Source organism: Ascidiella aspersa, chromosome 6, assembly GCF_963924565.1.
Source record: "Ascidiella aspersa chromosome 6, kaAscAspe10.2, whole genome shotgun sequence".
NCBI lineage: Eukaryota > Metazoa > Chordata > Ascidiacea > Phlebobranchia > Ascidiidae > Ascidiella > Ascidiella aspersa.
In genome coordinates, this window is record NC_139452.1 from 5,514,424 (window position 1) to 5,541,320 (window position 26,897).

At 35.0% G+C, this 26,897-nt stretch overlaps 2 protein-coding genes across 2 annotated transcripts in view; both read right to left on the reverse strand.

The window, feature by feature from the left end:
- The window catches only part of LOC146139324 (uncharacterized), a 51,752-nt gene extending 48,342 nt beyond the window's left edge, over positions 1-3,410 (reverse strand). Inside the window, exons 1-3 of the mRNA XM_083392402.1 lie at positions 3,313-3,410; positions 1,650-1,757; positions 691-784 (exon numbers count right to left, since the gene is read on the reverse strand). Coding sequence (XP_083248528.1) covers positions 691-784; positions 1,650-1,757; positions 3,313-3,410 — 300 coding nt within the window. The remainder of the gene's footprint in view (positions 1-690; positions 785-1,649; positions 1,758-3,312) is intronic.
- A 3,741-nt stretch (positions 3,411-7,151) lies between these two features.
- Positions 7,152-25,707, reverse strand: LOC146139325 (sodium- and chloride-dependent glycine transporter 2-like). The gene is made up of 12 exons (XM_083391352.1): positions 25,520-25,707; positions 24,022-24,153; positions 22,544-22,705; positions 22,037-22,187; positions 21,415-21,595; positions 20,481-20,618; positions 16,001-16,351; positions 15,380-15,520; positions 14,669-14,771; positions 13,839-13,945; positions 11,308-11,499; positions 7,152-8,408 (listed from the first exon to the last, which is right to left on the reverse strand). Exons 1-12 carry the CDS (start codon positions 25,659-25,661, stop codon positions 8,247-8,249), a joined length of 1,962 nt encoding a protein of 653 aa, XP_083247478.1. The 5' UTR covers positions 25,662-25,707; the 3' UTR covers positions 7,152-8,246.
- Positions 25,708-26,897: the final 1,190 nt, after the last annotated feature.

Genomic DNA, 26,897 nt, shown 5'->3' on the forward strand with positions numbered 1-26,897 from the left:
TAAGATCTAAATCGTCTGAAAAGACATGAAAATGTCGGAATAGGTTCTAAATTGATTATAATAAGGCCTCAACGGTTAAAATAACGCCTGGAACTACACGGAGGGGAAATATGACGATCAGGGGCCGTTTGTCAGGCGTCGGTCGTTTTGATGTCGAAGTTTGGGCGCCCTAGTTTGAACGGCGCCGTTAAAGCACTGGTGTTTCGGCTACAGAAATATTCACTACAAAATAAGACCTTAATCGTTTGAATAATTCCTAAACCAGTCGGAATACGTCCTAAATTCTTCCGATTAAGGCCTAAATAGCCAAAATCAAGTCTAAAACTGCAGGTAGAAGTTATGGGTTCGGCATCGACCGTTTTAAAGACGACGTTTGGACGCCCTAGTTTGACCAGCGCCATTAGGGCGCCGCTGTTTTGGCACCGGATTTTGGTCCTGTTTGGGGCTATTGGTGGGGTTAGAAAATGGGTTAGGTTGAAATTATTAGGGGAGTTGATGATGTACTTAGGGGTTGGGTTTGGGGTTAGGTAAAGTGTTGTTTAGGCCTGTTTCTGACTATATAGGTCTTATTCCGGCGGATTTAAGACTTATACCGATTTAGATGGTACCACGACCACATAAGTGCTAGCTATTTACTCAAGTCAATGAACAACAATACATTCTAGTATATTACGATAAAGAGGCACAAACCTGCACCGGCTCCTGTGAGGACAAAAAGCAGTGAAACCCAACGACCAGAAACAGAAACGTCAAATACATGGGATGCGACGTTAGATGAAGGCACCTGTTTGAACACAATGCATTATTAAGGCTTACGCAACATAACCACATCACACAAAATAAAGATTTGGTTTCATTTGCGTAAGGATCCTAAATGCTGTAAAAGCTTTTGTGCGCTGTCGGTTTCGTTGGAATGCCAATTAAAGGCTTTAACAGCTAAATATTAGTTTAGTTTACATGACAACCTTTCAGCGTGAAAATGTCATGAATATGCCGCACATAATTGCTTTTAAAATGTCATTTTAGTGGCGCTTGTACAAAACTTTACATGGTAAATAAAAAACGCTTTTCGAATTTGTTTATGCAAAAATTGTGGAGTAATTGACTTTTGAATGTGCTTAATATTAAAAAGCGCAGCATTTTGTCCTTACGGTTGGACGAGCAGTCGTACTTTTTATGCTGGTTCTAAAAGTAGCAAACGCTCTGAAGCAGCCGGCTGCATTTTCAACTCAGTTTTGGTTCAGACTGAATATTATTAATGACAGAAGCGTTTAACTTAACGTTCGAAGTTAATGTACTGTATGTAGAGCACACCAGGATATACGATCACAGCTACAAATCCCTAAGTTAAGTGGTGGGAGTCGGTTAGAGATTTTCGGATTTTAAAATTCTTCAAAAAAATCATCATTTATACTGTATTTCTTTTGCATAGCTTAAAAACTTTTTTTTGTGAAGGATTTGAAACGGGCCCCATCTTAAAGTTTCGCATGTATACCCCCCAACCGCATTTTCCCCTCGAAATATTCCTGAAATCGACGAATCACGTCCGAAACAGGCCGAAAATTAAGACACAGGCTTTGACCAGCGTGAAATTCCAGCAAACATCCTGGGATGATTTTAATCTGACTATAAGCTAACTATGCACTTACCAAACGGCCACAGTTCGTCCAGTGGCTAGGTTTTGCGCCAATCCAGAGTTGTAGAGTCTCCCGGCCAACGCGTCTTCCACGTAAGCAGCGCTCAGTTCATAGTTTGTTCTGTTCAACAAAAGCTTTACATTTAGTCGCGAAACGTAAAGTGTTATTAGGGTTGTCCTAAATTATCGGACCGGAAACGATACTAAGTAATAATGTCGAGTATGGAAGCATATTAATAAAAATTAGTTTTTTTATCGTAAACTTTTGACTAAAGATTGGAAATTTTTCACACGTGGCTTTTTCATTAAAAAAAAACGGTCATAAAAATTCCAATGAAATAAATCGATAAATATAACGTCATATCATCCCCCAGTAGTCGTTAAGTGATTGCGAAATAATCGTTAGCCGGCCAGGTCAAGTTTTTGAGAAAATTATATCATCCTAAGAACTAACGACGACCCATGGTTTTAACCTTATAGTTATTCAGACAAAACCTGACCCTATAAATCGTTTGTCATTGGGATCACAGCCGACTAAACCCTACAATGAAAATTTATAAATAACAAAGTCACAGGTGCCAATAAAGGCTCAAAATCCTCTAAATCAGTGGTTCTGAACCGGGCAGCGGTTTCTAACGCTTAAGGGCCCCGAGAGATGTTTGAAACCCTTCTGGATTTAAATTTTTGCTCTATTGGCTAGCTTTCTTGATACTTTTTGTTACATTTTTTCTGTATGCTTGTAGCGTACCAATTATAGAATGTTTTTTTTTGCCGCGTACACAGTTTGTGTGTATAGTTTCAAGTTGGTTTATGTGACATGACAGTTAACCGCTTGGCGAAAATGCTAGAAAGGGTGCCGAAGTTATTATAATTTGCCGTATGACCCTAAAGGTTGGGAACCACTGCTCTAAATATTGGCAGTAACTCTACAAAAAGCGATACCTTCTATAGAAACAGTATAGGCATACAGAGGTAAAAACAATTCTCGCAAGGTACAATCTGCAAATCTATAAACAGTACATACGAAAAGGTCGCTATAAATCGGAGCAATGGATGAATAATTTTGAATAGCATTAGCAGCCCTAATTCATACTTTAAATACGGTGAAAATTTCACCTTTCTAGCTGGCTTCATAATGATATGGTGTCGCAGCCAAAGTGTGGGTTTCAAGATTATAAGCTTGACATTCTCACACATTTCTCCAAAAATAGGATTTTCACGCTGCATTTGTTTATCAAATTCACGCTGCATTTGTTTAGTTAAGCTCTTCTACTTGGTATTTTATTCCGATAGCCAATATTTTTGGTGAAAAACTACTGTGATGTCATTACTATAACGAAACAACTTTTTCCGTATAAGCGACTAAACAAAATGCTGTTTTTTCAGGAAATTCTTTCAATTTCGTTTAGCTTTGTAGTAAAACCAAATCACTTTTATCGTATTGTATGAGTATACATTATCGCTGTGTTTATAGAGTAAAATGATAAGTGGAAAGGTCTAATAAAATAAACACAATATAAAAGAATAAGCAATACACCTCACATGCAATTATATCACATTTTTTCTTTAACAGTCGCTTAAAGTTTTTCATTCGTGCACAGAACTCACATTAGTAAATTTACAACTTCCAGAAGTAAATGTACAAAGCAAAGCACAAACAACACTGGAAATCTCACCTGACGTCACTTTCTGATGACGTAACAGAGGAATCGTTGATTTTCCTTCTCCTTCGCTTGAAGGGAAGCATCAGGGGGCCGAAGGCACGCTTTGGCATTTTCTTGAACGTGCTCATAAATGTTGAAAGAATTCCAAGTTGTAAACCTTTTACCGCCAACTATACAAGAACGTTTGTGTTAAAAGTTTTAATAAAATCAATGAACACATATCGGCCGCTACAATTTGCAGTGTTGTAAGTGCAATTAAGTGAGTTTTTTGAACAATTTATTTGGGAGTTGGACTTCAGTTGTTTCGCAAATGACTTGAATGAAACACTGTCCTGTATAACTGCCAAATGAAAAGTTTAAATTAACTAAAAAAATAAACATGTAAAACATTTTAAAATACGCTAGAGCGCAATACAGAGTTAAACCTTTTTTTTTTTATATATTGTGCCTTTGCCATTCCTAATTTACAGCAAACAACCAAATAAAATGCTGGAAACTAAGTCACTTTGCGCGTATTGAACCAAGTGTTTTGTGGTTTTTGGTAAAAAAAGGTGCAATTTTGAGTGACCTATATTTTTATAATTTAAATTATATTTCCTGATTAGGTATGAACTTACGAATATAATAAAACTGGACATTCGAGCGTAGAATTAGTAGTACTATAATATTACTTGTTATACAAAATACTAACCAAAAGTCGTCGATGGTAAAGTAATAAGTATATATATGCATCTAATACATTTCAGAAAGTTCAATTTAAAAAAGAAAACGCTACCTGAACTGGTCTTATAACTTATTTCGAATTTAATCCATCTTGATTTGTGCCGATCCAGTTTCAAATGCGCAAATTCAAAGCGGAGTAGAAATTCACTGAAAAAGGTCTTCTTCAAAAATGTGCGGCACCTGAGCTAAGACTGCAACTGCAAGTTGTAATGAGCTGCAAAAGTTGAAATGCACTTATATTTCCAACGAATACGACAAAGCACTGCCTCTCCCGAATGAGCGATCACAAGGAAAATTATATTTCGGTCCCACTTGAGAAGCGCGTTGCTAAAGGCGCTAAAAAAAGATGAAAAAAGATAAAAATGGTAAAAAAGTGGGTTGAGCGTACCCGGCGCATATTTACAGACGATAATCGCAATTACCTGGCGATTCACAGAATACATTCGTCAGAAAGCGAAAAATCGATTTTAATTTTCTTGGTAAACACCGGCAAAGCGTTTCGGCACACTAAGCAATGCTCGTAAATTAACAAAAAAGGAGAAAGCGTTCAAATTACGACGATTTGCCGGTTTTCGCTGTTGGGTAGGTCAAGTAAAAAGAGAAAAATATTACAAAGTTAACGATTTTCTGGAGTGATCTACGAAAGATTTGAATTTACTCAAAGGAAGGCTTTTGCATTGGCAAGGCGAGTAAAACTTAGCGTTTTACCAATTCCAACTTAGCTGACAGCAATTTGTTAATGTTTACAGGTAAAAAATGTATTTTTATCACGATGCAAATTATAAATAAACAATAAAACTTAAAGTTTAAAAACCAGAGTGAAATCAGGATCAGACATTAAAAAAAAAGCAATATATATTTCGCCTATACTGGCATTGTCAGTTCCTATAAGTAAAGTAAAATACATATTCATAGCAAAATAATAATAAAATTAATAAAAATTATAAATATTAACGTTTTAAAGGGAATTCATTTCTAATTTTATCGGATTCATTCAATCCCCTTTAAAGTAAAGGCATGATTAAAATCTAGAAACATTTTAAAAAGCTTAACAAAGATTTGTTATGATTTACCTTTCGAATACATTAACTTTAAGGATTGCTGTATTTTCCATCTCTGAATAAAAACCTAAAAAGTAAAAAAAAATTAGGCAGCGTATTATAGTGGTTAAGGGCAATGAATGGAAGTAATTTATTAGAGGTGTTCTGTGCAAATAATGTCGCGCAAATTGAAAATCGATGGAACCATCGTCCCGCAGATGTATTGTATGCTGAAGGAAATCGTCGTTTTTGGAAAAATAAGCAAACGAATTAGAACATTAAAGAAAATATATTGTTTATTTAAAGTGAACTGATAAATGTAATAACCCACCGCCCGTCTTTCAGTTTTATCAGCAATTTTTTGTAAGAACGTAAATGTAAAATTTTAAAAGTTCGTTTTGGTCGAATACACTATAAAATAGCTATGTTAGGCTAATTTAAAAAACAAAACAAAAAAACAATTAATAAAAACGCTATAAAAGAACAAATTTCCCTTTTTTGCATCAAACAAAACTTAACATTACAAAAATAAATCATTATTCAAAAGCCTTTTTATAGCAGATACAAGGTCTTGTTTACCTAAAACGGTTAATTGCAAAACAGAACGTCTTTCTTTACATTGATTTATTTCCAGCTTAGTAAAGGTTAAACGTCATGGCAGCACACGTCATCAAACACATGGTGACGTCACAAAAGGTCTATACAGGCGACGAGAAAACAAAAGGGTGGCCGTGATGTGGTTCGTGAAGAAAAAAACAACCAATTCCTGTACAATTTAAAAAGAAGGAGTAACGAAATCGCTGTAGCGACTTGCGAACGATGATGAAAACTTGGTCAAACCAAGCTTAAGTACAGTTTGAGCATGGCTTGAATAACTGGAGTAGGCGCACATCTGTATTGCGATAAAAGGAACAAAATTTCGCCATCCATTAGTCATATCTCGACAATTAATCTACAATTTTAATCGCTTCGAGTTACTAGTTAAACCTAATACGTTATAGAAGTTGGTCTCAACCGGGGTGCCGTTTCTAATGCTTAATTTTTCTATACTGGTAAGCTTCATGATACGATAGTCTGTGTAGGAATAGCGTGCAATAAAGTACAAAATATTGCCCTACACAGTAAATGTTTCTGTTTAGATTAATGTGATATTACAGTAAACTGAAAAATCTTGAAAGGGTGTCGCAATCTTTTTTTTTTCTGTAGGGCACCTACGGCCAAAAGGGGTTGGAAACCACTGCGTTACAGCTGTGTTCACAATTAGTTTTCGTCTTTTTAAAATAATTCCAGTTTCATTGCGACCAAAATGTTTTCTTTCACACGGCAACGGTCAGTATTATATAGGGATGATTTGACTGGCGACTGAAGCTAGTTATTTGATAACACGGTAAAAGCGAACGCCATAGTTAGGTAAACAGAAAAGTAAAAAAATAAGTGAAAACAAAAGTCGTTTGTACAGTAACCTTTGTACAGCGCGAACCATTTCGATAGCACCAAAAGAAAATGGTAAGATACTATGATGTGAAATAATGGTAATATAAAAGCAACTAAGTGTAAAGCACGTTTGTACAGGCAAAATAATAACGCGAAGCAAGCTGGAGCGAAACGAAATGCAAAATGTTGTCAACGTAACTTGTAAAAACAAACTTTTGACGCCGCCGTTAAAAAATAATATTTACTGTTATCACAAAGGGATCACGATTTTAATCGGATACCAATAGCCGATATTTTAGCCAAAATTATCAGGATCCGACACGACACGAATGACGTTATTATTAAGCTAAAACACACTAAATATATTAAATTAAATTGCTCAAGGATAAATTTCTCAGGTTGTAAGGCCAAATTTCGCTTTAGCGTGAAGAAGTTCAAGTACCACCAGCTGTTAACCTAACATTTCTTGATAAATTTACCTTTAAAGGTAGAAATTGCTGCATTAGGTGGAAAATCATGGCGAAAATACCTATTTTAATCGGTATCGGATCAGCACCGATACCACCCTGGTATCGGACGAATACCGATACTACCAATCAGCATCGGGTATCGGGTATCGGCTCCGATCCATTTTTATCGGACACCCCTATTCATGGTATTAACGTAACGTTAGTAATCGAAAGTATAACGGGCAGAAACACTTGAAATAAAAAAGTAGTCAGCAAAAGTAAAAATAAAAACAAAATCTAGCACCGCGGCGAAATAAAAATAAAACACAATTTGTTACAAGAGAGCACACGATGTCCCAACGAAAATACGAGTCAAGAAACAGCAAAAGAGACAAAAAATGGCGTCAAAACATTTTAGGCGACGACAAAGAGTTTAACCGTTAGTTTTTGTATGCAGTAGAATCATGAACAACTTAAAAGCAAACAGTCAGTTACTTTAATAATAAGATGTTAACAAGGATTTAAATGTTCTGTATATATTTTAAACCCTAGAAGTGTTACTAAGCATCAGTGAGCTAACTATAAGAAATCATGGAAATAGTTTATGGCGGAAAAGTAACTAAAGAAACAAAAAATAGGCAAAACCTAGTAAAACTTAAAAGTAAAAACAAAGGGTTGTTCAAGTACAACAAGAGTAACAAGTAACATACATTTGGCCAGAAATTATCCCGCAAACTTTCCCAGTAAACATTTAGGGGTTATTTTTTGGTGTATTTGCTGCTTGTTTAAACAATTCACAACCAACTCCCCACAAACCGTGGTTGAGAGATTCAAAATACACAATTCAGAAGTTTTGTAAATGTTAGTTCTTAATGCTCGTCGGCTTTTGCTGTCAAGTAATATAAGCCCTTGCGCAGTGGATTTCCGGCGCAACAAAGCGCAGTGTTCGAAACAAACAAAAAACGAAACATAAAAAGCGGCAACCGAGTGGCATGATTGTGACGTTATAATGTATGGCAGCGCGATTTTGTACAGCGAGCGTTCGAGCTACAGAAAAAAGGGGCAACAGAAAGAAAAAGAAAACGAAAAAAAATTTTTTTTTGGCGAGCATTTTCGACAAAAAACGCGGCGAAATAAAATCATGCATAAAACGCAAGAAAAAAAACAACTTAAAATAATCTTTTTGAACTTTACAACCGTATATTTGTACTGTGGGTGGCCGGGTGGATGCAAGACCCCTTCACATTTCGGCCCGCGGCCCAGTGGCGACAATGATGTCACGATCTGGCAATGGGTGACGTCACACGCTGGTGACGATGTCCTCGTCGATGAGCACTTCGATGCCACGCTCGCGGTGCCCGGTGTAATCGCTCATGAATATCTCGCCGTTGGTGTGCGAGATGTCGCCGCCTCCGTTGCCCGAAAGCCGGGAAAGGTGAGGGGTGAAGGCGTTGCGGAATCTCTGTAAAAATAGGAATAAAAAAACTAATTTAAAAACTGGAAAATAGGGGGAAAGTTGTTGCAAAATTACTGTTTAAAATAGAATTTAGAATACAAAAAAATGGGAAAGGCGAGGGGTGAAGGCATTGCGGAATCTCTGTTAAAAATAGGAAAAAAAATAATTTTAAAACTGGAGAAACAAGGGTAAGGTGTTGGAAAATCGCTGTTCAAAATAGGGTCTAGAACACAAAATTGAAATTGTTTAAAAGTTGGGGTGAAGGCATTTCGGAATCTATGTAAAAATTAGGAATAAAAAAGTAAATAAATTTTGAAACTGGGGGAAGGTGTAGGAAAATCGCTGGTCAAAACAGGTTTTAGACTAAAAAAATATAAAACTGTGAAAAAGTGGCGGTGAAGGCGTTGCGGAATCTCTTTAAAAATAGGAATAAAATGCTAAATCACATAAATGTTCACAAGTGGTGGCCTTGCGTGATAAGGCAACAGATAAATACCATTGTAACTCTATAGCATGCTTGTCTGAAAGCCTATTTATAATCCGAATAAAACTACATAAGCATATTTAAGAATCACTGGTGTAGGTGTGCGATATCTATGTTGAAAAACAGTTATGTAAAAAGGGGTAAAAAGGGGCATGTCTGTGGAAAACTATTTAAATCTTGTAGCTGGAAAAAAACCGGAGTGTTGCAAAATCGCTGTTCAAACTGGATTTTGAATAAAACAATATAAAGGTGTGAAAAGGTGGGGGGTGAAGGCGTTGCGGAATCTCTGTAAAAATAGGAATGAAAAACAACTAAAAAACTGGGAAAATGTGCTGCAAAATTAAAGTTAAAAATAGGATTTTAAATAAAAAAATATAAACTGTGAAAAAGGGGGGATAAAAGCTTTGCGAAATCTCTGTTCAAATAAATGAAAATATGAAATCAATTTTGAAACTAAACAATATGTCGGAGGTAAATGCGTTGAGAAGTCTTTCTTAAAAGGATTACAAATGCAAAGAGTGTGTATGTGTATGTGGGCGACGAATTGGGAAATCCCCAAAAGGCGTTGCTCTTAGTAATCCATAAGGTTGGTCGGAACTAAAAACACCACGTAGCTTTGCGGAAAGTTTTGGGAAGGTACGAAGCGCAAAGTTTGCTGAGTTGGGTTTGGCGTGTGTTGGACGCCACTATACTAGAAGCGCGAACATGTTCGTCTGTTAACGTTTGAACGTGGAGAAGAGACGAGACACAACAAACATTTTTCGAATGTTGGGAGTTTCTGAGCGTTTGCGCCTGTATACGTTTCTCACTGATAGACTTAGTTGAGTCAATGTACAGCAATATATTTAGCCATCAAAAATGTTTTCCCTGTATACGTTTCTCACTGATAGACTTATTCGAGTCAATGCACAGCAATATATTACAATTTTGTTTATCCTTTCCATAACAAATTATATTTTGCCTAACGTCATGTGAAACACATGTAGGTAAAACCTTTTAGGTATGCTTTTTACTGACCACTTCAAAACGCACTGGATAATGATAACGGCTCCGTATTGCACTCACCCCGCAAAAACAAAGTCAATAATACAGACTGATACATTCTTAACATAGTGCCGAATCGTACAAACCATAGTTCCCCAGAATTAAGCCATATGTGCGAATCTAATGGTTTTAGCCTAAGGATAGTCCATATGGTTACAGGCCACGGCAAAATATGATAAGCAAACGCAAGTACACAACTAAGTAAAGCCTTAATAGGCGGATAAAAAACAAACACTGTATTTGAACCCTACGGTTGTTTGTGTTGGACGCCTAGCATTTTAAGTCCCAAAGGTCGAGCCAGTAAATCAGACGAGTAGCGCATGAGTAAGCAATGTTAACAAGGCAGTCGATGTGTATTTCGACCGGGCGACAATAATTGGTTTGACATGGCTGGAGGGGACGACTTGTGATGTGATACGGGAACAGACAACCGCTGCCAGTTACGATCAAAACAAAGACCGACATCGATGGCAATCTGGCACATCGAATAAGACACAGTTTCAGTTGTGTGGGAAGTGACCTCCAAAGCAATTTTTTCGTAAAGTGATTTGACCGAAACAGCCAATTAGAAAAAAAATCATTATTGAAATATTACATAAATTTGTTTGGTAGAGGGCGCGCGCCAAGCATTATTTAATTAATCTGCCCTATCTCGATTGTAAGTAAACGAGTAATGCTATGACAAAACATACACGATCCAGACGGTCGAACGGGCATCGTACATTATTTAATTAATCGGCCCTATCTCGCACGAGTATTGCTGTGACATACATCAGTTGTTCTCAACAACCGGTCCGCGTCAAATTTTTTGCCGGTTCGCCAATTATATTACAATTTTGTATCTCAATGGCAAAATGCAGGATGTTAAAGGCTTGTCTATTAAATTTAGATTTTCGCCAGTTCCCCAATTTGCAGCAATGTGAAGTAACATTGAGTTCAGTTAATTGTGTACTTTGGACTTAATCGTACGTCACAATGCTGCAAGTGTTTTGCCCAACTGTTTAAAAATAGGCTACAACTCGTTTAAGTCTTAAACTTTAACACCAGTTGTATATGAAAAACTTCAATAGAGCCACGTATAACACGTATGATATCAAAAAGAGAGCTGCAAATTGCTCATTAATAAAGTTTCCATACTTTGCTTTTAAGTTGCATAGTTTTGTCGTAACTAAATTTTGGGTGGATTTCGATTTTAAAGGTCCACCGGTCCGCAAAATTTGTTTTGAAATTTTACCGGTCCGTAAGCTGAAAAGGTTGAAAACCACTGTAAAGTTTATATCACAGTGTATGGCACGTCCTTTTCGTAATGAAACGTGAGAGGGGCTTTTCTATCGGATCTTTTCCTTAAATACCCCTGACACACGACCTCGAGCTCACCTCTGCACATGTTCCGCTCGACTTGCAGACGCTGATGAGTGCGATGAGTACAAGGGTGAGGAACACCAACCCCACCAGCACAGCCCCACTCAACATCGTCACCCACTGACCCAGTTGGTCCGGGGGCAGGTTGGGTGAAAGGCTGATCGAACCGTCGCGGACGATACCCACTATCGAGTAAACTAGCACGGCCTGTAGGAAAGAAAATAATAAGTTACTTCAATAAACAAAAGATGCCTTCGGAGAGTCTTACCAAAATCAGTCAGCCTAACCAGGATCGTAGTGCAAGCAATTAAAAGGCCAGGCTAGAAAAAACAACTGGCCTGCGGTTGGATTCGAACTTACGACCCCGGCCATACCGTGTACTATATATTATGTGCCATTATCGTTGGCCAGTATGACTCCAGAAGGGATTGATCACAGAATACACATTATATATGTGCGTGTTTAAGTTGAATAAATAAATTAAAGTTTTTATAGTTTGATACAGCACAAAATACTGTAACGGGGCTATTCCATGTCACAGTCAAGAAATTCAACCTCTCTAATGTTTCTTAAATTTTACACAACTTTTCACTGAAAATACGGGCTGTTTGTCCAGGTTGTAAGTACGAACAAGGTGGCAACAGGCGATGGTACTGTGGCTGTTTCTCGACTTGCTCCTTTCTGAGCCTGTGTAGCTCAGTTGGTAGAGCGACGGTCCCGGTATGACTTGACGTCGTTGATTCGAATCTCATGGCTGGCTGGTTGTTTTTAGCCTAGCCTTGCTTGCACTACAATCTTAATCAGTCTGGCGGATTTCGCTGAGCCTTTTCAAATGCATATTGTGTACTATGTCAATATATTGGTGCCGTTATCGTTGGCCGGTAGGACTCCGATTTGATCACAGAATACACATACGTATGTGCATGTTTAAGTTGAGTAAATAAATGTACCTTTTTAAAGTTTCATAACGGCGCAAAATACTAAGGCGACACAATTTATGTGAATTCTTGTTTTTTTTTAAAACTTAGTTCATACAAGCTTAGTAAAGGAATCGGTAAAAAAATAAACGAATATTATCAACGAAATTTTAAGTGTTTTCAAGATGAATAACGGCGCCACAGATTGCATCGCAATTTACAACCACAAAAAAACAGTTAAGATTATTATCACCAACTGGTTTAATTTATTTTTTATTTTTGAAAATAATAGATGTGTATTTGGGTTTAAGGTCCGGGTTACTAATGTTGTATCAAGCAATTTATTCAGAACCTTAGCATGGATACTGCGACAGAAGTGTAGTAAAATAAACTCGTTAAGGCATAAAAGGTGAATTTATATTTAAACGGTTGCCTGGTGGTAAACGAAAAAAGGCGGTTAAGTACTGTTAAACTAAACCCTGGATGTTTTAAAAGTCACATATAAGTAGCCACTATTATATTTAATAAATCGCTGGACCTGGTCTTCACATAGTTCTGGAAACGACCCACACAACAATTTGGTTCGATTTTATAGTGGATGTGTTTTACATTAGTTTTTTTTTTTTTTAAGATAAGCTACTACTCGCATAGAGAAAAGCTACCTATAGCAAAACAAACTCATGTTAAGGCAATATAAAGCTACCATTTACATTTGAATGGTTTTCAAAGGATAAATGGGAATATGAGGGGTTAAGTACCCTTGAATTAAACCCTAAATGTTGTAAAACTCACACATACGTAGCCGTTATTATAATTAATAAATCACTAGACCTGTTTTTTTACACAGTGGTGGAAATAACCCAATCACAAACTCTAATTTGATTGTTTTACTAGCTGTATAGAAAATAGGAAAACTAACTATTTAAAATTTTAGACGGATATTTGGAGGAGCAGGGCACAGCCTTTTGCAGATGTTATCAAAATCTTCACAACCACACCTACTTGATTTTATCGAGTGTCTAGATTCTAGATGCCAACAAAAATGAGTCATCGTGGCAGCTACAGCCAAGTTATAACAAGCCATTAATTCATGAAGAAAGTGGATTTGATTTTAAAATGTCACAACAACGGTGAGATAATTTATGAGATAGTGGATTTCGACAATATCACGTACAGGGTTTTTTTAAGGTTTGGTTTGGGTGACCGCTAAGTAGTTTTAAGATACCGCAAGTGTTTCATTTAAATACAAAAAAAGTTGCAAGTCCAAAATTTGGGAAACCGCTGGAGAAATTTTGGGGACCGTTTCGGTCCCCCAAAACACCTTAAAAAAACACTGATCACGTATATGGGATTTTAGATTCTACCAGCTACGCAAAAATAAAATTGTCCATGTGAAAGCAATACTACTAAAAAACTAACGAAACTAGATATTTAATTAAATTAAAAAAAAAACATTAAAAAACTATGCAAAAAAAAGGCGCAAGGCCCACTTTAAATACAAACCAGTTCCCTAAATAATTGTCAAAAAATGCTGCTAGCATTGAGAGCGCAGACACTCTTTACAAGGTTGCCAGAACACGCGCCAACATCAAGCTAATTAAATTGCTACAAGTCAAGTCCTGCACTCACGAGCACCACAAGTGGACTGACGCCTCCCCACATCACCGACCAGAAGTGGCTCTTTAAACACGAGTTGCTCGTCATCGCTTTCGTGTTGGTGCCAAGCAGGGAGAAGCCTGTTAAATTACAGGTAAATTGTTGTATCACAACTGTCACTACTCTAAAGTCTATAGTTTGCAAATATGTGATTAGAAAAGGAATTTCAGGGTTTCCCAATTACACACTATACAAATTGATTGCCTCTGTGTTGGTGCCAAGCAGAGAAAATCCTGTTAAATTACAGGTAAATTGTTGTATCACAACTGTCACTATCTCACTACTCAGTTATAATTTGCACAATACACATACATGAATTGAATAAAGAATTTCAGGGTTTCTCAATTTCACTTCATACGCATTAATGTTATGACCAAAAGTATTTTTAACCGAAATAATTGTAACCCTTTGGAGCACAATGGTTGGAACTTGTAGGTTGTAGTTAGTCATTGCAAGATTATCAGAACCCATACAAAAGTAGGTTGCATTTTGAACGTTTACAATATCTATTTATTCATTTTTTAAATCATTAGACCGTAAACAGTATTCAACCATAGAGGAGTCTTTTAAAATATGATAGCTAACAAATGACATCCAATAAATAAGACAAGTGAAATATTATGTCAGCGGCCTTATTACAGTAATTTAACAGACTACCTTTTTAAGTCACTTTTTACAATAAATATTCTTATCAACAATAAAATTTGTATTGCAAATCAATACATAAACAGGATACAAACTTTTGGAGCAACAACCAATAGAGGACACACGGATAAGATGGGATAAAAATAAGCGAAACTTACCAAACGAGTAGGAGAGCATGAGAAGTTCAACGAGGGCCAGAATAAAGAAACAGAACGGGAGCGAAAACGAGTCGAAGAAGTCGATGATTTGAAGTCCACTTCCCTGTTAGGATAAATCATAAGAATTAAACATACCACATACAAAGTAGGAATTTTAAAAGTCCTTTTCTTTGAAACTTTCGAATAAATCTTTGTTCACCTTTCAACATTAAAATGTGCACAAAAATTTTACCCACTTCTATTAGGGCTTCCAAATTCTACTAAGTCTCGCTGAAACCTCCAATCATTATGCCCCAAGCCCAAAGTAACACATACAATGAAAACAAATATAATTTTTTTATGTTTATAAATTGGGACTTAATATGTAAACTGTTTCAATTTAGGCCCATGCTAAAATTAGCAAAAAATTAACTAAATTTAATAATTATGCACTTGTTGGTAACAAACAATACATACATGAAATTTAGACTTTAAATTGTAATATACATCAGATATTGTTAAACGTAGAGGGGCTAACAAAGACCAAGTCAAACGGTGAAAATATTTAATTTATGACAAAAATATAAATAAAATAAATTTGATTACTTTGTGTCGCTTTTTTAAAAATTGTGAGACTTTATCTATCCCACAAAAGGTCTTTATCAAGAATCGAATTGATGTCAGAGAACTTTTTAAAGTAACTTTTTAAAAGAAAAAAAGAACTCAACCAACCGGCAATACACACGGAATCCCATAGTAGGCAGCCACCGAGGCAAGAAGGAGAAATACCACTGCAACGTTACGCAGGATCAAACCACGAAATGTGGTCACCGAGTCTGACAGACAAGATAGCACACACTCCAGTCCTGGCAACTGTTGGTGGAAAAGGTTACAGTAAAATTTTTCTAATGTTTAACTTTACTGCAATTTTGTTAGCAAGGATTTAGAAAAAAACAACAGCTTTTGCAGCTTGAAAAAAAATAAATGAAAAAAGGGTTGCCACATATTTTTATGAAATAAATTTAAAAATAGTTTTTCAGAAAATATAGATTTTGAAAGACATAAAATTGGATCACTAGATGTTTTGAGCATAATTTCAAAACAAAACAGAATAAATGCTTTTGTAGACACAATAACAAATAATTTAATTTTAAATAATTAATTTACTAATGCACTTTTAAAACACATAACTTAATCTGGACATGAGTAAATTCAAAGACTTAAAAAAAAAGTTTTTAAAGACTTTAATATGCAAATTTATTCAATCAAAGACATTTAAAGATTTAAAAACTTAATGGCAACCCTGGTAAACTTTTAACATAAACTTAGCTCAATTTTCGCAATCATACTTACGATAGCTGTTGTTGAACTGAAAAAGAGGGTGACAAAAACTACAATACTCCACGGCAGACTGCTCCCCCACATGTGGGACAGCGCTTCCGTGTAAGCCACCAGGGGGGCAAAGGGACCGATTGCCCCCCTCATGGCACTCGCAGGGTCGACGCCGGATGCCGTTGCCAAGTAGCCGACCACGGAAAACATGGAAACAGATGAGAGGATGGAAAGTGTTGGAATCACTGGGATGAGGACGGCTGCGTCGATGTGGTATTTGTTGTAGAAGCGATTGTACGACGACCAAGTGACCAGGCCTCCCCATGATATGAGACAGCTGAAGAAAACTTGGCTAAGGGCGTCCTTCCAAATCTGACAAAAAAACAACAATGGTTTAACACAGTGGTTCTTAAACTTTTTGAGACACGCCCCCTTTTACAATTTTAACAAAACTCGCGCCCACCCCAGGTTAGTTGCATTAATGCGAAGGATTTAACTGTTTTTTTTATACCAAATGTTTAATTTGAGGATTAGTAGCAGGGAAATATCACTTCACCTTAAAGTTTAGTCATAATTCATACAGAGTTTGTCAATTTCTCGCGCCCCCCTTGTGAACCTCACACGCTTCCCAGTTTAAGATCCACTGGTTTAACATAAGCCTAATAGTAGACAAGCATTGGTGTAATGGTTGGTATGATTTTTTTTTAAGTTTTTGTTACATGTTTATACTTGACATCCATAATTTAGGTGTTGTTAAGGCCTAGACAACTGGTTCAAAACCTCTAAATTATATTCTAACAATATTTATGTTGATGGGACCATTGTAACACGTATACAATGCAGTATAAATTTAACATATATCTCATAAGAAAAAAGTATAAAAGACTCATTTGCCGAGTGTTACTACAAACAGCCTACTGTTGAGGCCATGCAATTTACCAGCAAGCCTGCATTCATTTAAAATCTGACGAATAAGTTAAAAAATGTTACTATTATGTCGTTTGCAATTATAAGGCATATGCTTTGCAGACCTGGCGTAGACCATGGTTTAGAAACCCTAATAGGTTGGTTTTATTCAATGCCCTTGAAAAGAAGGTAAAAAAGCTAACTATAAATACATTAAATTACAACAAAATTTAAATTACTGGGAATTACATCCATAGAGATATACTATCTTAGTAGGTATACTGCAGTATAATGCTATCGTTCTAAGCCAAAACTATCCTGGGATCTTTTTTAATAGCAAGTTCTACTAAATATAAACAGTAATATATTTTTGACATAAAGTAATAGGTTTATAAAACGCAAAAAGTCAAACATAATTTATTTGTTTAGAGTTGTCTACTGACCACAGTGGAGAAATCCCAGTGCAACCACATAACACATACGAAGACAAATCAGATGGATTATATGGAAAGCCAGCGCCAAGTTGTGAAGATTAAAAGATTTAATCAGTTGCCTCCAGCTAGCATTTGGATTAGTTCTATCACATAATAGACGGTGGGAGGTATATTCCACATAGTGGTGCAATATAAAGGTGTATGTTGGTGATACAAGATAGGTGTAATAACACATATCAAGCACAAAATTATGGCGAATAATTTTTTAAATGTGGACAAACCATAGTGCGCATTTTTACTTGAGCATTGAAAAGGAAACTCAAAATAAATTATTTTAATATTGAGATAATTAAATAAAAGAGAACAACAATTAGCTACACTATGTATGGATCTGTAATGTAGCTTCAAAATGAATGCCAAGGCCTTTTTTTTGAGCATATTAAAACCCTTTTAGAGAACAATAATGTTTTCTTAAAACTATTATATATATATTATAAGTACATAAAGCAGAAGGAACCTACATAAATTGCCCTAATTGTTTGCATGACGAATTTGAGGACATTGCAAAAGGTCCTTTCTGGGATAAGGGTAGAAAATCCTAATAAGGGGGTGCAGACCACATACTCTACATTGTGTATGTTGTCAGTCATGGTCTATTGCTGCTGCACTATGGAGCTGCGTTGCAAGTGGTAGTCTGGTTGGAAATTGATCCACATACCACTCAGGCAACCACACATCTTGTATGTCTATTGTCGGCTTAATGTGCAAGGTACGGGGAAGAAATTGTGCGTGAAAATTCTACTTGGAACTTCCTCTTAACTGACAAAACGTTAGACGCTTTGTTATCAATATAATCCTTACATACAACTGTACTTTGAAGCATATTTTGCTGAAATGCAGTGTTGTAATGACTTAGGTCAATAACATGGCTTAAGTGCACTTAAGTGACCATTTTCAGATGACTTCACTTAACTTAAGTCATTGAGTCAAATGACTTTAGTTAAAATTAGACAAATTAACAATGTTAAAATTGAGCTTTTTTTGCACGTAAAGGATTAGATTTCTACATGTTTTTTTTGTTTTTTTTAATTAAATTATTATTGCTCATAATCAGACGAATTTACCAATTTTAATAGTATATTATTTTATTTTTAAAATATCATTTGGAGATTACTTGCTCTAACACCGACTTGTCTTGGCCAACTAAATACTTTGGACTGGGACTTGTTAATTTTTGAAAAAAATAGACTTAAACTTTGACTTGAGGGTAACTTAAGACATTTCAAAATCCTCTTAATAAATGTTTATTAAGTGGTTGTTTCTAAAAATTAGTTTTCTGCAAGTACAAGCCTTTTTTCTTGGGTAAATATCAGTTTAAAATTCAATCAAAAGACAGTTCAATTACTGCGTAAAACCGTGTGAATTCAATAGCACTGGGTGACATGATTCACTGGCACAGTATTTTGTGATTTCTTGCGGTGAATTTAATTCTTCCTGAAGACACCTCAAGCGTTCATGGCTCTTAGTGTAGGATGAATAATGCATGTAATAGCTCGCTGGCTTCGCTGTGTGCATTAAGTTACTTGGAAGGTCAAAACACTTGTTTTAGTGGGATAGGTGTTAAGGATTAACGCTTATTATAAAATAAAGACAATTACAATTACATTGGTGCAACTTTTTTTCAGAAATTTGACCATTGACAAAAACCAAAAAATGTGTAGTTTATGCCAAATTGTAAAAGTGTTTAAACTAAAAAGTCCCTAAAGTTAAAATATATATATATGTAAAGACTAATAACAAATCAACTAAAATACACATACATATTACATGCCTATTACTAAGTTAACCCCGTCAATTGTTTAAGTATATATATAATATATACCATCATTAAAAATAGCTTTAAAAAGGTGACCTAATCAGCAAGCCAATTATCAAGGGAGCAAAGCCAATCTAAATTCCCCTCTGCATCTCACATCAGCTGTTAACTGTCCAAGATTCATTTTAAACAAGCTCCCCAGGGGTTAAACATGACTTGATGGAATGTAGCTTTGTGCCACCATGTGTCCTGAACAGTGTAAATAAATTATGTGAATGCTATCTTCTGGGACTTGTGTGTGGCGCCATGTGCTGTGCAGTTGATCAATATCAAGACAGGTGGTTCGGACTCAATTTGATACATTTCGACTTTGCAATAAAGACATGCTTGATCAATATCGTGTCTTGGGTAGGATTTTTATATATACTCAAACTGCTAATTTTTACAAGACATTAAAACATAAACAAGACAGATTTTAACCTATTTGATTTTAAAAGTAAGTAATGGGTAATTTGACTATGCAATAACAGAGCAACTACAGATAACCTAGCACGTATAAAAAGTGCACACAGGGCTTATTGGAGAAAGAAACACATATCAAAACAAAGAAAACTACTTTAGTCATATTACTTATTTTCAAAAATCATACCAATGTGTTTTTGACTTAAAACAGGGAAACATCCATGATTAATTTTATAAAGCCAACCACGTGATTAACTGTACTATAGTTTATACATCACTTTACAATAGAAAAAATCAATGAAATAAAAAATACAGACTCTTTAACAAGCTAAATAGAACAACATTAAATCAACTTTAAGATAAGTTGCACCACTGGCACTATTTTAAAGCATTAAATCAACAGGACCAAACCAAACCAGAAAAATAAAAAAATATGTACATTCATATCTGGACCTTTGCTACAACTAATTGACTAGCCCTGGTAAAAGTGTTTATGGCGACAAAGCAAACCAACATAATGAATAAATTTGACACAACATGCTTGGAAATATAAGAATACAGCAGCTAAATGTAGTAGCTTATTGAGACAAAACAAAGACAATACACTCTACAAAATTTTTTAAACAAGAAGTTTATGATTCCCTTTGTCTCCTTCAACATCCAAAAATAACACCAGACAAAATGAAGAAAAGAAAAAGAAAACAAGCTAACACCATCTCACCCAAACATATGGTAAGTTAAACTTTAGACAAGAAGTTTATAATTTCCTTAGCCTCCTTAAACGTTTCTAAAAATCACACCAAACAAAATGAAGAAAAAATAAAATAAGCTAAAATCAATTCATCCAAACATAATGGAAGATCTATAGACACAGGTAGCCTACCTTAGGTGTGATAAACTGGTTGATGTCACTTGGTACGAAGAGATAAACAAGACCTTTGGTAGACCCAGGAAGGGTGATGGAACGTACCAACATGACGAGGATTTCGGCGAATGGAATTGTGCTGAGCAGGTAAGCGATCTGGAAACAAAAACGCTCATAAGTTTACTAAATATCAAATTGGGTTGGTTTGCGACATTTAGTATCATTTTTACTGGCATTTATTGTTTTAACATGTCAAATAAAAGTAAGTCTCTGTGGAGAACTATTAGAGTCAGGCTTCTATAATGACAGAGCAGTTATATTCAAAAGATGTAATGGATTTTAAATGATTGGTACCGTGATTTATACCAGTGGTTCCCAAACTTATTTGACTTGCGGCACACTAAAAATATCTGAAATATTCGAGGCACACTTTTAACAGAATAACAATAGAGTAATATTACAATCGCCCTTTACACACAACAAACTATATGTTAATGTCTCAATATGAATAATTTGTTAAGGGTAGGTAGTGCGTATTTAAGTCTAAAATGCTTGCCTGTATGTATGTCTATTGGCAATACAAATACTCTTTTTTAGGAAATTACAAAAAGTTTCACGAAGTCTCAGCACACAGTTTGGGAATCACTGATTTATACCAACGCCGCTAAGGTTTAGTTTTTATTGTTTAAGGGTGCAAATAAATTATAATTTTCAAAAAATGTTCATGTACAATTGGAGAGCAATATGTTTACAGTAGAGCTTTTTAAATTGCACTCAATATGACATTAAAGTCAACTACTTAGAAAAGAGACGATAGTAAAGGTCTATTGTCAAAAAAGAAACTCAGGATTAGAAGAAAAAAAATATTAAAATAAAAATACACTTCTCTGCATCAACAGAAACTAAAAATAAAACATGCTTCAAAATAGGGTAAATAAATAGTTGTTCTTACCTTTCCAGTGAAGCGTACATGTTTTGAAAGGGCAATTATAGCGACCAAAAATCGGGCCCCGACAAAGCAAGCCAGGATGATTATGGGGGCAACTAGAATGTTGGCTGTACCGTTGCCGTAAAAAAGTTCATCTAGACTGGAAAACTGGCGACAAACTGCATCGTTTTGCACCAAATTCTGCCTGTAATGTGCATACATGTTTGAGGAATAGATTTTAATGCATCTGTTTGGCAAAAAATAAAACAGGACTTTCTACAATAAAAATATTGTACGAGTAATTGCATGTCACGCTCATAAACAAATTGCCCAAGTCATTTTTTATGATTTTTAGAGTTTTTGCCTAGAAAAATTAATACCATCTCCATCTATAGAAAAAGTGGCCAAGTCAGTTTTTGCACAAGCGTATGGGAAATGACCAAAAAATAACTTAAGCACTTTTTCTATGGATGGGAATGGTAACAAGGAGTGACTGAAGCAAAACCTCTTAAAATCATAAAAAAATGACTCAGGCAATTTGGTTATGAGCGTTATATAAAAATTGTATTACTAATTGCTATGGAATATGCATTATATTAAAATTGACAATAAAATTGTTTAATTTAGAACCGAGTCTTTGACATACGTCCAATACTCCACGCTTGGTGATGTTTGGGAACCGTTTGATGTGTAGTTACAAACTTTCACTTTATCAAATGTCCCGTTATTATCGATACCATATCCAACACCATCACGATATTCCAGACTCTCGGAATCGGAAGCAAAACACATCGTGTCTAAAATAGAAGAAAAACAAACAATGATTTTTCCGTAATTACAAAGCACATACATACTGGTTTAAATGAAATTTAGGTAGTAGTGTTTTAAGTACTTGCAACTCAGTTACATTTAAAACTAAAACCAATAGCTCATTTTTAGGAGACAACTGACTCTGAGCGTATGGTATTTCGCTGTCTCCTAGGACTGTCATTTTGTCAAGTATTGCAAAATATTTTGATTTTGACGATTTTCGATATTTTTTATGTTTCAAATAAAATCATATATCTATATCATTTTCAAAACAAACTGAAATGGGTCTATCTTTTTACTATTTATGATCAATATTCAGTAATTTTTTAATATTTTTTTTTACCGAGATCGGTCTTGCAGTTGTTAGTATTCCAGGGATTGCCGCAGGTTGTCCAAGGTAATGGGTTGGCAAATGAGGAGGAAAGATAAAGGAGGATGTAGTAAGATGCCACTCCAAAGTAGATGATCACGCCACATGATAGGATCAACATACACACTCCGATTCCTTAAAATAAGAAAAAAATGTCACTATTATATTTTATAAAGTTTTGATTCGAAAGGGATATAGGCCTAGACATTTCAATTCCAGGCAACAAACTAAAAAAAATGCAGGAAGTCCAGGATTTAACAAAATCGATGATAAAACCATCAAATAGCTTAGAAACATATTCTATATACAACAAAAATTTAAACATAATTTGTAAAACTTTTTAATTTAAAAGTTTCAAATATAAAAAAGCCAACAAATTAGAAAGTTCAATTTAGTGTAGAGTTTTTTTGAAGATTTACCCTAGAAGGAAGCTGAAAAAATTATTCTAGTGCTGCAATATAATTTGAGTTGGCAAAATTGCGAATTTCTGTTAAACATTTCTGTAAAAGCGGAATTTAACATATCAATTAATAAATCTAAAAAAAACTATAATTGTTTTATTTTTTCTACAAGACCAAATAAATTGGGAAATCGATCATGTCTTATTTGAAAATAGGCTGCCAGACACCAGACCATATAAAAAGAAAATGGGGAAAGCCATAAACAAAATCATTTCCTTTTTAAAGGCCTATTACAGTTGAACTACTTCCTGATAGAGAGAGGCCCACTGACAGACAGTTGGGGCCCTTGCAGAGTGCAAAGTAGGAGATAAGTTGTCAATGATTTATGGCTTAGCTGCAACTTAATATTCTACTCTGCCCTCTGGACATGAACAGAAGTTACCTTCCAGTGCCAATAGACAATAGAGAAATGCTTTTCTGTTAAACAATTTGTGGTAATTTTCATTGAGGCTTAAGATCTCAAACGTTTGAAATTGACTTGACATTAAAAATGAACTATTTACTAATTAACCAATTTAGAATAAAGTTCTAATGTTGGACATCTGTGTTCAAATGAGTCAATCCACAAATTTTGAATATCTGTTTTCCACATAAGTCAAATACAGAAAACAACTTCTTGCCATTTTTGCCAATCAAACTAGTAATTTAAATACTTTTTGTAAATGCAAATAAAATAATTAAGTTAACAACTTTAAAACTGAAAAGAATGTAAAAGTTTTTACTCTTTTTCATACAAAAGATAGAAAGAAAATTGTGACCTAAAAAATAGTTTGATTTTTAACATGTTTTAACTCTTTTAAGCCAATCTATATTAACACTCTTAGGCCTTAGCTATTCTATATAGCAAAAAGTAATGCATGATAAGGTAGAAAATAGAAATGGAAAATAATTTCCCGCAATAAATAGTATTTATACATTTATATATATTATGTAAGTAGGTATGAAATGTATGTCACATTTGTACTATATAAATTGTCGCAATTTAATAACCTTGCATTGCTGGTGTGATCTTGAAAGCCTGCAAAGGTGCTAGGTTGCTGTACTGGCCCCAAGCCATCTCGAGAAAGATAAGGGGGATTCCGACCAAAATGTACAGGAACAGGAAAATATAGACGAACGGGGCTGACAAATAAATCAAAATTTTTAAAATGTACTGCAGAATTGTTTTTGAAATTTTTAATTTTGTTTGTTTATGTACTGTGTAACATACAAGTAGGAAAAAATCTAAGGTAATATTATCACTACTAAAGTTCAATGGAGCATGTACAGTTATGTCATTATTGCAAAAACAAGCACATAAATAAAAATATGACTTAACGAAAAACATGATTTTTCTTACAAAGTCTTTCATTTGACTCTACATGGAACACTTTATGCTGGACAATTACAAAACATTTGAACTTTTTTTAAGATATGTAAATTGTGGCAGGTTGTTTTTTAGTTACAAAATTGTTGCATGGCAACTTCACTTTATAGGCGTTGGCTGAGACAAGACACCATGCCATACAAAACATTATCACAAACCAGCCACAAGAATTTGTGTTTCTTTTCTCCTTCCAAATTCAAGCTATATTATACAACTTGAAAAATCGAAACAATACCACTGTAATTATTATAAAAAATACATATGAAGTGCTGTCAATTTCTATTCAAACATTACCAAAAAGTTGTCAAACAGGTAAACCAGAAATAACCATGTCTAAACGAGGTACTGATTTAATATATTTAACATTTAGAATAACAAGCAATGCTTTATTTCTGGTTTAAAAAGAATGTATTATATAAATAGGCAAAGAAAAAATGACATAAAACCTTTAAATAAAACAAAGTGGGCTTAATGGTTTTGGCACGGCTTCTAGATCGATAGCAAACGTAGTCAAAAATCTACAGGCTTCGTTTAAACTTTGGCTTGAAGCAAGTCGTGGATGGTGATTCATTGGTTTATGGTTGAGCAACTTAATGAGTGAATTATGGTTTGAACAGAGCGAGCAAAAATGTGGTACTACTCTTAAACAGATGAAGCTTTTGACTGCTGACTGAAGTGCTTAAGTGGGCCTCTCTACTCTCACTATACAAACAAAAACGGGATTAATTGGCAGAATGTGCCCCACATTTTGATACAGCCAACTCTGCACTCTAAGAATGGTATCTCATGTAGTTAAGATTAAAAAAAAATCTATTTACTTTGAAAGATAATTTTGCTCTCTTAAATTGGGTAGACAAGTTATTCATGCCATAGCTAGCTTTTAATTCACATCATGTTTTTTTGGTAAACCACAAATATGCAGCGTGTGTAGAATTGCTTCCAACAATGAAAACCTTCAAACTATACCCTAATGTTTTATAGTCTAATATTTCGACAAATAGATGTTACTTTAAAATATGTGAATTGATTTGGAAGACAACAACGTTGTTAACTTTAAAGATGTTTCGTATTGATTGAGTGAAATAAAAGCAAAAGTTTTTACATTTTAAAGAACATACATACCTCCACCATTTTCATAGGCCAAATATGGAAATCTCCAGAAGGTGCATAGGCCAAGAATGTAGCTGACCAGACAGAGCTGGTATTCCATTTTGTTTGGCCAGGTTGACCTTTCCCTTTCATGGGGATCTCCGTATGAAGACATCGTTTATACACTTTACAAATTACTATGTTTTAACACAATGCTGAAAACATTCTAAAAAGGGAACATAATTTATGCATTTCATGCATATTTGTATATGAGTTTTATCATCTGTCTCAAACACTATATTTTTAAATAAAAAAATTATATATATATTTATGTAAAAAGGTAAACTTTTTGATACTGTTAACAAACATATAACATAACAAGCCAAATTAACTTTTATCTTGTTTTTTTGGAAAAACTAATATTATATCCAAAAGTGGATTAATATACAATATAACAATTAAAGTATATATATACTTTTAATCGGTTATAATCCAGTTGGTAATATAAAAAATACAGCAAAGAAACTTATATCAGTATATATAATTTTAGCCTAATATCTAGATATATTAATCGGCGAGAAATTATTTGCTGACTAGCTTTTGGTTATCTGGACCAATGGTTCTCAACCTTTTTGTCATGATGGATACTATTGATGCCTTTAGAGCAGGGCTGTGGAGCTGGAGCCCGGAGCTAAGCATTTTCTCTGGAGCCAGAGCCATTTTTATTATTTTTGTGGAGCCGGAGCCAGAGCCATTTTTATTATTTTTGTGGAGCTTGAGCCGGAGCCATTTTTATTATTTTTGTGGAGCTGGAGCCGGAGCCGGAGCCATTTTTATTGTGGTACTAAAGCTATGAAATTATACTTTGTTTCATCTCCAATGTTAGTTAGCCAAAAGCAACTTTTAAAACTGGCCTTGGTTTGAAAAAAAGCCAGTATACTGTAAACTGATATATAGCCAGGGGCGAAAGCAGCTTCTAAAAAATGTATGCCTATGGATCTGAATCCATTGGGTAACTGCCTGGTGGCTCCGGAGCTGGAGCCGGAGTCATTGGGTGTGTGTTTGATGGCTCTGGAGCTGGAGGATATAAGTTTGACAACTCCGGAGCTGGAGTCATTGGATAAGTGTCTCATTGGCTCGGGAGCTGGAGCCGGAGCCAATGCTATTTTACGGTGGCTCCTCAGCCCTGCTTTAAAGTGAACACACAGAGCACCCCCACAAGCCTTTCACTGTTTTTTGTTTATAAAGTAGGGTAAAAATTCATTGAAACTACCAATATTCGAACTTACTACACAAATAACGCACAAATGTTTTATAATGTTTTTATAGTTTTATAACTGTCTTATTTGAGCAATTATGCTGCAAATTTAAAAACTTTTATAAAATTACAAAATGAAAGAATAAATATAAT

What these genes read in the sequence shown, in the direction of transcription:
- LOC146139325 (XM_083391352.1), bottom strand. Translation starts at nt 25,661, where the DNA reads ATGTCTTCATACGGAGATCCCCATGAAAGGGAAAGGTCAACCTGGCCA. An exon ending in CAACTGCAAGACCGATCTCG is followed by an intron (nt 22,188 to 22,543) that starts GTAAAAAAAAAT and finishes CTTCTATTTTAG; the next exon opens with ACACGATGTGTTTTGCTTCC. An exon ending in CGAGCGGAACATGTGCAGAG is followed by an intron (nt 8,409 to 11,307) that starts GTGAGCTCGAGG and finishes CTATTTTTACAG; the next exon opens with AGATTCCGCAACGCCTTCAC.